At 38.9% G+C, this 13,706-nt stretch overlaps 1 protein-coding gene across 3 annotated transcripts in view; it reads left to right on the top strand.

Moving 5' to 3' along the window:
• The window catches only part of ARL15 (ADP ribosylation factor like GTPase 15), a 417,368-nt gene that overhangs the window by 387,753 nt on the left and 15,909 nt on the right, over positions 1 to 13,706 (top strand). For 2 of the 3 annotated variants that reach the window (XM_060142949.1, XM_060142947.1), the window contains one exon: positions 7,482 to 7,523. The exons of the other annotated variant lie outside the window; for it this stretch is intronic. In XM_060142949.1, the coding sequence (XP_059998932.1) occupies positions 7,482 to 7,523 (42 nt within the window). The remainder of the gene's footprint in view (positions 1 to 7,481; positions 7,524 to 13,706) is intronic. 3 annotated transcript variants of the gene reach the window in all.

Genomic DNA, 13,706 nt, shown 5'->3' with positions numbered 1-13,706 from the left:
ATTGGCATTATATGATTTTTGTTTTTAAATACTATGATAGAATTGCCATCTAACTGATGGAAACATCCATGTGATAAGGGTAGAAAGAAACAGATAACAATTTCAAGGTAAAATAGGACTATTGTGAAGAAGCACTAATATTGCCTATTCCCTAGAAAACTGTAAGTGTGTGATATAGTAGTCTAGGATGTGGCTAAGAGAAGGAAGGTCAGGGAAATTTTCCTGATGGGTATGCTGTATAATTCTGTTTCTGCTTCTGACTCTACAAAATGGGAATACGTTCTATTTAGAAAATATTTTACAAGTGCATTCAAAATAATGTAATGTTTCTTAAAGAACAACTTTAACTTTTTTTTTTTTTTTTTTTTTTTTGCGGTACGCGGGCCTCTCACTGTTGTGGCCTCTCCCGTTGTGGAGCACAGGCTCCGGACGCGCAGGCTCAGCGGCCATGGCTCACGGGCCCAGCCGCTCCGCGGCATGTGGGATCCTCCCAGACCAGGGCACGAACCCGTGTCCCCTGCATCGGCAGGCGGACTCTCAACCACTGCACCACCAGGGAAGCCCAGTAGCTTGTATTTCTTAATCCCATACCTGTGACGTGCCACTCCCCACTTCCCTCTCCCCACTGATAACCACTAGTTTGTTTTCTGTATCTGTGAGTGTGTTTCTGTTTTGCTACATGCATTCAATTGTATTATTTTTTAGATTTCACATATTAGTGATATCATATAGTATTTTCTTTTTCTGACTTATTTCACTAAGCATAATATTCTCTAGGTCCTTCCACACTGCTGTAAATGGAAGAATTTCATTCCTTTTTCTGGCTGAATAATATTCCATTATACATGTGTACCGCATCTTTATTCATCCCTCTTGTAATGGACACTTGGGTTGCTTCCATATATTGGGAATTGTAAACAGTGGTGCTGTGAACATTGGGGTGCATGTATCTTTTCGAATTGGTGTTTTCATTTTTTCCAGATATATGTGCAGTAGTGGAATTGGTGTGTCATATGGTAGTTCTATTTTTAGTTTTTTGGGAACCTCCATGCTGCTTTCTGTAGTGGCTGCACCAATTTACATTCCTACCAGCAGTGTACAGGGGTTCCCTTTTCTCCACATCCTCACCAACATTTGTTATGTGTGTTCTTTTTGATGATAGCCATCACCAGTGTGAGGTGATATTTCATTGTTGTTTTGATTTGCATTTTCCTGATAATTAGCAATGTTGAGCAGCTTTTCATGTGCCTGTTGGCCATCTGTATGTCTTCTTTGGAGAAATGTCTGTTCAGGTCTTCCGTCCATTTATTAATCAAGTTGGGTTTTTTGATATTGAGTTGTGTGAGCTATTTATATATTTTAGATATCAATTTCTCATTGGTAATATCACTTGCAAATATTTTCTCCCATTCCATAGTGTTGTCTTTTCATTGTGTCCATGGTCTCCCTTGCTGTGCAAAAGCTTTTAAGTTTAATTAGGCCCTATTTGTTTATTTTTGCTTTTATTTCTTTTGCCTTAGGAGACAGATCCAAAAGAATATTGCTACAATTTCTGTCAAAGAGTGTTCTACCTATGTTTTCTTCCAGGCGTTTTATATCTTCTGGTCTCACACTTAAGTCTTTAATCCATTTTGAGTTTACTTTTATATATGATGTGAGGAAATGTTCCAATCTCATTGTTTTACATGTAGCTGTCCAGTTTTCCCAGCACCACTTTTTCAAGAGATTGTCTTTTCTCCATTGTATATTCTTGCCTCCTTTGTCATAGATTAATTGAGCATAGGTGCGTGGGTTTATTTCAGGGTTTTCTATCATATTCCATTGATTTGTGTGTCTGTTTTTTGTGCCAGTACCTTACTGTTTTGACTACTGAAGCTTTGTAGTATAGTCTGATACCTCCAGCTTTGTTGTTTTTTCTCAAGATTAGTTTGGAAATTATGGGCCTTTTATGGTTTCATATAATTTTAGAATTATTTGTTCTAGTTATGTGAAAAATGTCACGGGTATTTTGATAAGGGTTGCGTTAAACCTGTAGATTGCTTTGGGTAATATGGCCATTTTAACAATATTAATTCTTCCTATCCAAGAGCATGGGATATCTTTCCAGTTCTTTGTACCACCTTTGATTTCCTTCATCAGTGTTTTATAGTTTTCAGAGTATAGGCTTCTCACCTCCTTGGTTAAGTTTATTCCTAGGTATTCTTTTTTTTTAAACATCTTTATTAGAGTATAATTGCTTTACAATGGTGTGTTAGTTTCTGCTTTTTAACAAAGTGAATCAGTTATACATATACACATGTCCCCATACCCCTTCCCTCTTGTATCTCCCTCCCTCCCACCCTCCCTATCCCACCCCTCTAGGTGGTCACAAAGCACCGAACTGATCTCCCTGTGCTATGTGGCTGCTTCCCACTAGCTATCTATTTTACGTTTGGTAGTGTTAGATATTCTTTTTGATGTGACTTTAATCAGGATTTTTTTTTTAACTTCCTCAGGTAGTTCATTATTAGTGTATAGAAAAGCAACAGATATCTGTGTATTAATCTTGTATCCTGTGACTTTGCTGAATTCATTTATTGGTTCTAATAGTTTGGGGGTGGAGACTTTTGGGTTTTCTATATAAAGTATGGCATCTGCAGACAGTGACAGTTTTACCTCTTCTCTTCTAATTTGGATGACTTTTATTTCTTTTTCTTGTCTGATTGCTGTGACTAGGACTTCCAATACTATGTTAAATGGAAGTGGCAAGAATGGGCATCCTTGTCTTGTTCCTGAACTTAGACAAAAGGCTTTCAGCTTTTCATCATTGAGTGTAATGTTAACTGTGGGTTTGTCATAAATGGCCTTTATTATGTTGAGATGTGTCCCTCCTCTACCCACTTTGATGAGAGTTTTTATCATGACTGGATGTTGAATTTTGTCAAATGTTTTTTCTGCTTCTTTTGAGATGGTTGTGTGATTTTTATCCTTCCTTTTGCTAATGTGGTGTATCATATCAAGTGATTTGTGAATACTGAACTATTCTTGGATCCCTGGAATAAATCCAACTTGATGATGATATATGATCATTTTTACATATTGTTGGATTCACTTTGCTAATATTTTGTTGAGGATTTTTGCATCTATATTCATCAAAGATATTGGCCTGTAATTTTCCTTTTTGTAATGTTTGTCTTGTTTTGGTATCAGGGTAATGGTGGCCTCATAGAATGAATCTGTAAGTGTTCTGTCCTCTTCAATATTTGGAACAGTTTGAGAAGGATAGGTATTAGTTCTTTATATGTCTGGTAGAATTCCCCTGTGAAGCTATTTGGTCCTGGACTTTTGTTTGCTGGATTTTTTTTTTTAAACAAATTCAATTTCATTACTAGTGATTGGTCTGCTCAAACTGTTTCTTCCTGATTAAGTCTTGGCAGGTTGTATGTTTCTAGAAATTTGTCTTCTAGGTTGTCCAATCATTGACATATAACTGTTCACAGTATTTTATTATGATTTTTTGTATCTCTGTGATATCAGTTGTTTTTTCTTCTCTTTCATTTCTTATTTGGTTTATTTGGATCCTCTCTCTTCTTGGTGAGCCTGGCTAAATGTTTATCAATTTTATTTAGGTTTTCAAAAAAACAGCTCTTGGTTTCTTTGCCATTTCTATTGTTCTCTGATTTCTATTTTATGTGTTTCCTCTCTGATCTTTATTATTTCCTTCCTTCTGCTGACTTTGGGCTTCGTTTGTTCTTTTTTTAAATTCCTTTAGTTGATAGGTTAGGTTGCTTATTTGAGATTTTTTTTTGTTTCTTTAGTAAGGCCTACATCACTATAAACTTCAGTCTTAGAACTGCTTTTACAGCATCCCATAGATTTTGAAGTATTGTGTTTTCACTTCATTTGTTTCAAGGTATTTTCTGACTTACACTTTGATTTCTTCATTGACCCATTGGTATTTTAGTAGTGTGTTGTTTAGTCTCCACATGTTTGTTATTTTTTCATTTTTCTTTCTGTAATTGATTTCCAGTTTCATGCCATTGTGGTCAGAAAAAGATGCTTGATATAATTTCTGTCCTCTTCAATTTATTGGGACTTGTTTTGTGACCTAGCATGTGATCTATTCTGGAGAACGTTCCATGTACACTTGAAAAGAATGTGTATTCTGCTGTTTTGAAATGTAATATCCTGTAGATATCTATTAAGTTCAACTGCTCTATTGTGTCATTTAAAACCACTCTTGCCTTTTTGATTTTCTGTCTGGATATTCTTTCCATCAAGGTAAATGAGGTGTTAAAGTTCCCCACTATTATTTTATTATTGTCAATTTCTCCCTTTATGTCTGTTTGTATTTGCTTTATGTATTTAGGTGCTCTTGTATTGGGTGCATATATATTCATGAGTATAATATCCTGTTCTTATATTGACCTCTTTATGCCCTCCTTTATCTTTTGTTATAGCCTTTGTTTTAAAGTCTATTTTGTCTGATATGAGTATTGCTAACCCCACTTTCTTGTCATTTCCATTGGCATGAAGTATCATTTTCCATCCCCTCACTTTCAGTTTGTGTGGGTCTTTAGCCACACAAGTTAATCTCTTGTAGGCAGCATATTGAAGAGTCATGTTTTTTAATCCAAATAACCAGCCTATGTCTTTTGATTGTGGCATTTAGTCTATTGACATTTAAAGTAATTATTGATAAGTATGTACTTATTGCCATTTTATTACTTGTTTTCCAGTTGTTTTTTTAGTTCATCTCTGTTCATTTCTTCTTTTTGTTTCTTCCTTTGTGGTTTGATAATTTCTCTAGTAGTATGCTTGTGTTCCTTTCTTTTTAGTTTCTGTGTATCTATTGTAAGTTTTTGATTTGTGATTATTGTGGGCTTATATATGTTGACCTATAACTATATCTACTTGTTTTAAACTGGCAGTCATTTAAGTTCAAACACATTTTAGAAGATCTACATTTTTATTCCCCTCCCTGACATTTTGTACATTTGATGTCATATTTCACATCTTCATGCATATCTCTTAACTGTGTATTGTAGTTATAGTTACTTTTACAATTTTTTGTCTTTTAGTCTTCATACTGGCTTAAATGGTTGATCCTCAGTCCTTACTATATATTTGCCTTTCCTAGTGGAATTTTCCCTTTCCTATATTCTTCCTTCTTTTCCACTTAGAGAAGACCCTTTAACATTTCTTTTAGGGAAGGTTAGTATTGATGAACTCTTAGTTTTTTGGTTTTTTGGTCTGTTTGTTTGTTTGTTTTGGTTTGGTTTGTTTGTTGTCTGAGAAGTTCTTTATCTCTCCTTGTGTTGTAAATGATAATCTTGCTGGGTAGAATATCCTAAGTTGCAAGTTTTTCCCTTTCAGCACTTTGAATATACCATACCACTCCCTTCTGACCTACAAAGTTTCTACAGAGAAATCAGCTGATACCCTTATGGGGGTTCCCTTGTAAATGACTCTTTTTCTCTTGCTGCTTTTAGAATTCTCTGTCTTTAAATTTTTCTATTTTAATTATGGTATGCCTTGGTGTGGGTTTGTTTGGATTCATCTTGTTTGGGACCCTTTCTGCTTCCTGTAGGTGGGTATCTTTTTCTTTCTTGAGGTTTGGGAAGTTTTCAGCCATAATTTCCTCAGTTACATTTTTGATCCCATTCTCTCTCTTCTTCTTCTGTGATCCCTCTAATGCAAATGTTGATATGCTTAATGTTATCCCAGAGATCTCTTAAATTGCTTTCATATTTTAAAATTTGTGTTTCTTTTTGCTGTTCTAATTGGGTGATTTCCATTATTCTGTCTTCCAGATCATTTATGTATTCTTCTGTATCAGTCTACTGTTCATTCCTTCTATTGTGTTTTTTATTTCAGCTACTGAATTCTTCATTTCTGAATGGGTCTTGTTTATATTTTATAGTTCTTTGTTAAAGTGTTCACTGTATACATCAATTCTTTTCCCTAATTCAGTTAACATTTTTTATTGCCAATGCTTTGAATTCTTTATCTGGTAAATTGTTTATTTCTGTTTTTTTTTTTTTTCAGGGGTTCTCTCTTGCTCTATCAATTGAGTAGTTCCTCTGCCTTTTCATTTTGCATAACTTTCTCTGTCTCTATGAATTTAGATGAAACAGTTACCTATTGCATTCTTGAAGGGGTGTTCTTATGTGGGAGCATCTCTATGCCAATTACATGTGCCCAGTGCCTTTGATGGGAGAGCTGGATTTGACATGGAGGCAAGTCATGTGTTTCCTCAGGGTGTGCTGGCAGCTGTCACCTTGGTACGGGGTGAAACTAGAGACAGAGGGGCTAGAGTTGGTGCCAGGTGTGAGGCAAGACTTCGCCTCTGCTCAGTGGCCATCATCACCCTACAGGGCCAGGGTTTGATCCCAGGTTGCTGTAACAGAAGCCCTGAGTTTCACGCTCAAGCTGGTTCTGTTTCCTTTAAGCGTATGTATTTTCCTTCTCCCCACACTGGGACCTTTGCCACAGAGGAGGGGAGTACTGAAGCAAGTGGAGCCCGTATGGGCCCTTGACTCACGTCAGCTGCAGGCAGAAGTCTGATGCACTGCCTATGCAGGCGCTGGCAGCTCTGCTCAGATGCAGCCTCAGGTACAAGTTCCCTGTGTTCCTCACAGCCAACCACTCCCCCCAGCCTCCGCTGTCCAGGCCCTGTTGTGGGATTGCAGGTGGGGCCCACATGGACTCTCAGCCCTGTATAGGGGAGTGAGCTGTGGTGGAGTGGCCATCAGATATCTAGGCGGCTTCTGAGACACTGCTCGAGTAAGTGCCAACAATGACCACTGCCATACCACCCAGGGTCCACCCCAGACCCAGATGCCTCTGCATAACAAGGTTGAGTCTTTTCTCCAGTGTTGGCCATCCCAGATTCAGTGCCACACTGTGACATGGAGCGATCGGGGCCAGAGTTGGCTCAGCTTGACCTGGGGCTCACAGCAAGGTAGTTGTGGGAAAGCCAGCATCCTAGAGCAGACTTCTCTCTGCCCTGCCCCAGGGGCAAGCCAGCCTGCACACATTTCTCAGGAGTGGAGTTTAGGCTTCGCACAGCCCTTCTGTTAGTCTCAGTGGTCCTCAAAAAGCCAAGTGGACTTGTCTCCCCTGCATAGGACCCCAGGACTGGGGCACCCAATATGTATCACTCCCCAGGGCAGGTGTCCACTCATGTAATCTTTTTTTCCTCTGAGTTCCCTCCCAGAGGCACAGGCCCCAACCCAATTGCTTTCCTTCCTTTTCTACCCAATTACGTGTATATCATTCTTACAGCCTTAGTTGTACAGAGTCCTTCTGTCAGTTTCTGGTTAGTTTTCAGTAAGAATTGTGCCACATGTAGGTATATTTTTGATGTGTTCATGGGGGGAGATGAACTCTACGACCTCTTACTGCACCATCTTGATCCAAACCCTCAATGTTTATTATTTTTTAAGGATACTGTATTTAATAAGGAGGTATCCAGTTTTAACTATAATTTGCTTTCACAGATAAGACTGTTTCCACAGGAGACTGCAGGGGTGTGGATGTGTGTGAGTATGGATTTGACTATTTTAATTTTATTTATTTATACTCTACTTTCTTTCACAAGAGAATTTGAGGTGATAGACTCTAATATTGATGCTGACAGTGGATATGATTTTATGAAACACTCTTCACTCAGACTGAAATGGGTGTTAATGACTTCCTCTCTGAGAAGGTTTTTGATTCAGACGGAATAAAAAGTGCGATTTGAAATGTACAGTGAGAAGCCCCTGTATCTGGCCTGATCTGAACTGATAGTTGAACAGTTAGAATTGGTTAAAGTGTCTTGGCATTAAAAAGTAAAATGTATACATACCCTAAATAATTTATTTTAACTTAAAACATACAGATGGTACTCATCTTTTGATACTGGGCCAAGGTCTTTTCTCTGAGTATGTGGCCACTAATTAGAGTTCTGTATCATATTTCTTGCGTGCAACACAGCCATTACCTACGATTTTCAGCTCCTGTTTCTTTAAAGTAAAGCCATAGTTAAAGACACTTGGGGAGCCATCTTCTCCTTTTCCTCGCAATTCTTTAGAGTCATCTTACCTAAGTCTAATTCCACAGCAGTTTGTTTTTAGTGACGTATTTTTATAGATTTCTTTGAACCGATCCCATTTCGTTTTTCATAGAAATAAAAATTCTCTTTTCTAGTTCATATTTCATTCATTGGTATCACATTTAATAACATTACTTAATGATAATAGCAAATCTGATTGCCTTGATGAGAATTATGGACAGCTCAGGAGCAAAAATGAGAAGACAGGCCAGAGAGCAGTCTACCGGTCAAGAACATCAAGGGTGTAGCTGGTGCTATATCCGCCAGGTGTGGACATTCACTGTGTAGATAGCATTAATCTTTGTCTTGTATCTGTGGGATGAAGAGTTGGCTAATCCTAGACAATTAAGTGGAAGTTAATCAAGAGAGTTTTCAATTGTAATTATATGAAATTGTGTTTTGAAACCAGCTAGATATTCGTCTTCATCTGTGACTGCTTGATTTTTAACTCCTATTACACCATCAGTCCCTCTTTTGGATCAGTTATGTGGCAGATGTTATTATTGCTGTCCTGCCTTCTTTTTCGTCATGGCCCTTATTTTTACCTGACTTTACTTAGCTCCTTACATTTTCACTTGATATCTGTCAGTTCCTTCCACTGCTGAGTAAGCTCCATGAGGTCTGGGACTTGTACTGTGCACCTTTCTATCCCCAGAACTCAAAACAGTGAATATGTAGAACGAGAGAAATGTGGCTGCTTCCTTTCAGCCCTTGTTTTAGGCCAATCTGATGCTCTCACTTGTCCCCAAGATCTAGTGATTTCTACTTTGAACAAGAAGGAAGGACAGAGGGTACGTACCGTGGACCTTTGATGCTCCTCCCTGAGGAGCTTTCCAATCCAGTTGCTACATCTCCTGTTTCCAGGGAGGGAGCCTGATGGTTCATGCTGGTAAACCATTGATTGAATCATTAACAGGTCTTTTGTTCTTTGATTTTTGCCTTAAAAATGTCAGTTCAGAGTAGTGTTTTTCCACCTCAGCATTATTGACGTTTGGGGATAGATAGCTGTTTGTTGGGGGGAAGGGGAAGCTGTCCTGTGCACTGTAGGATGTTTGGTAGCATCCCTGGCTGTTACCTACTAGATGCCCGTAGCAACTACCCCCTTTGCCCACCCCACCCACCCCCCAGTTGTGACAACCAAAAATATCTCAAGATGTTGCCAAATTTCTCCTGGGGGGCGGGAGCCACAGGGCATAGTCACCTTGCCTCTTCTACCCTGTGGAGAACTCAACTAGGACCCAAGTCCACACTAACAATGCTGTGGTAAATCCAGTCAATGGCTTTTGAACCTTCATTTCTGGTGTTCTCTTTATGTCTGATTGTAATGTTCTCCAGACTTGTCTTTCACAGGCTTTATTCCGAGTTCAACTAGTCCTGTGTGGGGTTTTTTGGCTAAAATTCCTCAGGACAGATTACCACTCAGCTTGTCTTTCCTCAGGCTGCCTGCAAGCCTCTTTCCAAGCTCATACTTCTCAGTTGCCAGGATATTAGGCTCCTGACTATACTGCCAGCAGGAAGAGAAATTTTCTCCCCGTGACTAACAACATGGCCATTTGTTACCTGTTCCCCTTGCTCAGATATGTGATGGAGGGAGCTGCCAGCTCTTTCTGCCTTTCCCCCCATCTCTCCACGCCTTCCTCTTTTTCCTTTTCCTCCCAGTGTTCCCATGGTGGCTCCTTGCTGGAGCCAGAGGACAGACTGCTGACAGGAACATCCCTTGAATATCTCTGCATCTGGACAGGGCCATTGGCACCCTGCATGGGTGGCTGAGCAATGCATGGCGTGCTGTATTTGTGTGTCTCCTGCTTAAGGCCCAAGAATTTGAATCTGCTCCAACATCTAAATGTTGCCGTTGTTAGGACAGCACGCCGCCGTAGTACCACAGGGCCCATATTAAACATGTTTATTTGAGTTCCATATATTAAGATTTTGATTTGTTACTACTGCTGTTGCTTTCTGATGCCTCACAACTGTGACATTGAGATAGGGGACATATAGTCCATTATAAAAGCCAAATAAACTAGAATATATAAACTATATTTGAAAGATTTTTGTATCTTTAACCATTGTAAATATAAATATATTTTTCCTAATGTTTTGTTGAGTCAAAGAATCCTTTGAGTTGGCCAACTGATAGTGGTTTGGTGAAGCACATTAAGGGTACCAATATTGAATAAGCAGGAGGAAGAGTTATACCCTGCAAAAATGAAGCATGTCCTCCCGGTTGTCTGATCATTGACTGAGGCGTATTTAAGGTATGCAGCCTTGTATAACAGGAAAAACCGAGTATAAGGCATGGCCAGAAACCAATTTTAAAATATACAAGAGTTTTTGAAGGAAGATTCGAAGTGTGAAATAACATAGTGATTGTCATTCATGTGTCAGCTAACATCAAGTTACCTCAAATGTTTTAGTAAAGTTAAGTCTTTGGGGGATGAAATTCGATGTTCACTCGGAGGCACATGTTGGATTTGAAATATACCAGGCCTGGGGTCTTCTTTCTCTCATGCCATTTTACAGAATCGTAGGCTTTGGTGGAAAACAGTGCATTTCCGTAACACAAAAGCATAAATTCTCAGATTGGTAGGTCCTCGGGGCACATCTGCCAGTCCCCGTCTAAGTGTTTAGCAAAGCAGAAGAGGAATAATCTAATTGGGTTGATCCATTTCAATTACTGAGGCAGACACAATTGTTGGTAATGGATGAGTTGTTTTTTGTTGTTTTTTTTTCCCAATACCTCTTAACCTCATAAACTATGGGATTCATATCTTCAACATGCACTTTACAGTAGCAAGATATCTACCCCTCTTCCCACCCACTCAGCCATTTCAATATGCACAGTTAATGAGTATTAAGTTTAAAAAATAACCTTAAAAGAATCAATTTCATGGTGAATGCATCTAGTTAAGCAAGCCATTTAAACAACATTTTACTCGTGTGTAGCAGACCATTTTATAAGTTACTGATAGCTTTACAAGCCTGTGTTTCAGACAAGCTAATTGGCTGTCTCTGATGTGCTTGGGGCTTTCACTCATTAACTCTCCTTCCTGTCTAGTACATACTTGACTAGCTCTCATACATATAGGTAGGACTTTTTTAACAACCATATTCACTTGCCAGGAGAAAAGTTTTCCTAGATAGATTTCTTCCTACTTATGACATTTGCCTTCTTGAAATAAAAATAAATCATAATTGAGTATTATCCCAAACATGGAAGATACAGAATCAAGTATAACACCCTAAAAATGCTTGGTATCCAAAATGAATGTCGTTTTGAAAGAATGGAATAAAGGGAGGAGAGAAGAGAAAAAAGAAAAAGTGGTGAGCTGTTGGAAGCTGGCTGCCTCTGTAATTAATGGCTGTGTTACAGATGTTATTGAAAAGGCCGATGCCTGCACCTGCATGCGAAGACAAGGGTACTGGTGCTTCTCTTTTTGCATGTGTCAATGCTTTCCATTCTCTGAGATAAGAATTAGTTGCTTTATTTGAACACAGGTTAAAGGAATAGCTCAAAACCTAAGTGAGATTTCTTGAGTGGTTCTGTTTTCCATGATAGGCTGTTTACTTTTCTGTTTACAAAACAATTCACTGCAGCTGCCTGTTTGCATATGTATATAATAGAGTTTAAATCAGCTAGGCCTATAGTTTCAAAACTGTTCATGAAATCCCACCTCCTATATGAAACCTTGGCCTAATTAATTGTGAAGAGTGGTAACTTCTCTTCAATATTCTGTTTCTCTCCTTTACTAACATTTTAATATGGGATGAAATAAACTACATATTGTGTTGCCCTTTTCATTATAGTTTCATTGTACTGGATACATTAGAGAATACAAAATAATTTTTTCATTGTTTGTGCCTTCAAGGAACTGAGGAGTCATACATATGAAAAAAATTAGAGAATAATTATCCCAAATCTCTGTTATTTTAGTAAAACTAGAAGATCCTAGTGAATCTGGGTGAAAATGGAATTCACCTTAGACTTGTGGGGGTGCTTCATCCCTGATGAGTCTGGATATCTTAACCCATTCATTTATATAACAACTACTGATAATGTCTGTTTTAAAGAGAAAGTAATGGCTCACATAAATGAATTCATAATTGCCAAAAAGTAGAAGCAGCTCAAATGTCCATCAACTGATGAACCTGGAATAAACAAAATACAGCCTATCCATAGAATATAACGTTATTCAGCCATAACAAGGAATGAAGTACTGGTACATGCTGCATATGGTGAACCTTGAAAACATTATGCTGAGTGAAAGAAAGCAGGCACAATTTAATTTAAAATGTGTAAGCAATCAGAATTGGCCTCCTATGTGGAGAGGTATGAGTGTTTACTCAAACTTGTAAATAGTATTAGACTATCTCAGAACTTGAGAGTCATTGAATATATAAATTTAATGGAAGAAATTTTTAAGTATTCTTACTAGAAAATAAATAATTCCTAACTACTTCAGGATGTTTTGATTCTTAAGACAGTCTAAGAAAGTTGAATATATTAAATTTATAAATGGAGTTTTGAAATGTTTAAAGTGGTTAACTTAATTAAGTTTTTAAATGGACCTAAATAATATTCAGCCCCCTGAATGTATTTGTTAAAACTTAACAGATGTATAAATAGAGTATTAGGATTTTTAAGCTGAATATAATAGTTAGAGGAAAAACTAGGTTTCAGATACTATAAATTTAATAAATTGTATATCCCTTTTAAAACTGCAAAGTAACAATAACTGGTATTTCTGCGCACTAAAAGCCATCCTTAAGGACACCAAAACCCTCAAACTGACAGGTTACCCAGTACCCTGGAGTCCCTGTGGCCTTTAGGGAGTCTCCACATGAAAGAAACCCAGGCTGAACACAGAGAAGAAAAAAATAGGGCTTTGTTGAGAGATGTCCCTTCTGCCTGCTAGACCACAACTGAGAACATCTGAAATTATAAGTGGGGCCTGGCCAGGTTGAAAAGCCAACTTCTCTGTCCCCCTAAAGTGTGAGGTAGAGCGGAGAGGAAGAGGGCTGGCGAGCCAGGTCACACGGAGGCCCCTGCCAGGGGCTTCTTGTGCCTCTGCTGGACAAAGCACGAAGCTGCAGGATGTGGTAGGCCAGGGCTTGGGAACTTTTTTTTCTCTAAGGGGCCGGATAGTAACTCTTCTAGGCTTTGCAGGACACGCTGTCTCTGTGGCAATGACTCAGTTTCACCATTGTAGCATGAAAGCAGCCATAAATAAGTGAATAAGCATGACTAGGTTCCAATAAAACTTTATTTACGGGGAATTCATAGTGGCGTGGTGCGGAGGAGGGACCCAACAGCGGCTACTGTGACTAAGGTCACTTCGACTTTGCAAAGTTTCTTCTATAACATTAAGGCTTCCCCTTGAGGTGATAGGAGGACATCTTCTGGGTCTTCAAAGATGTTGCTTTGCACCTGTGGATGGAGGCATCTGGGGTGGGAAGCAGGAGCTGGAGCCAGGGCCCGTGTGCAGGCACCCCTGCAGGCTGCAGCGGGCCGGGTGGAATCACTGGAGTAGAGGAGGGTGCCAATCGGGGGACTGGGTCTATTTCTCCGCCCCCTGAAAACAGGAAGCATCCATACCTAAGTGTGTGCTTTCCACAGTGATTGTCTGCTAAG

This window comes from Lagenorhynchus albirostris, chromosome 3, assembly GCF_949774975.1.
Source record: "Lagenorhynchus albirostris chromosome 3, mLagAlb1.1, whole genome shotgun sequence".
Taxonomy (NCBI): Eukaryota; Metazoa; Chordata; class Mammalia; order Artiodactyla; family Delphinidae; genus Lagenorhynchus; species Lagenorhynchus albirostris.
The sequence above is the reverse complement of the archived record's forward strand: the minus strand, read 5'-3'. Positions and strand labels throughout refer to the sequence as shown.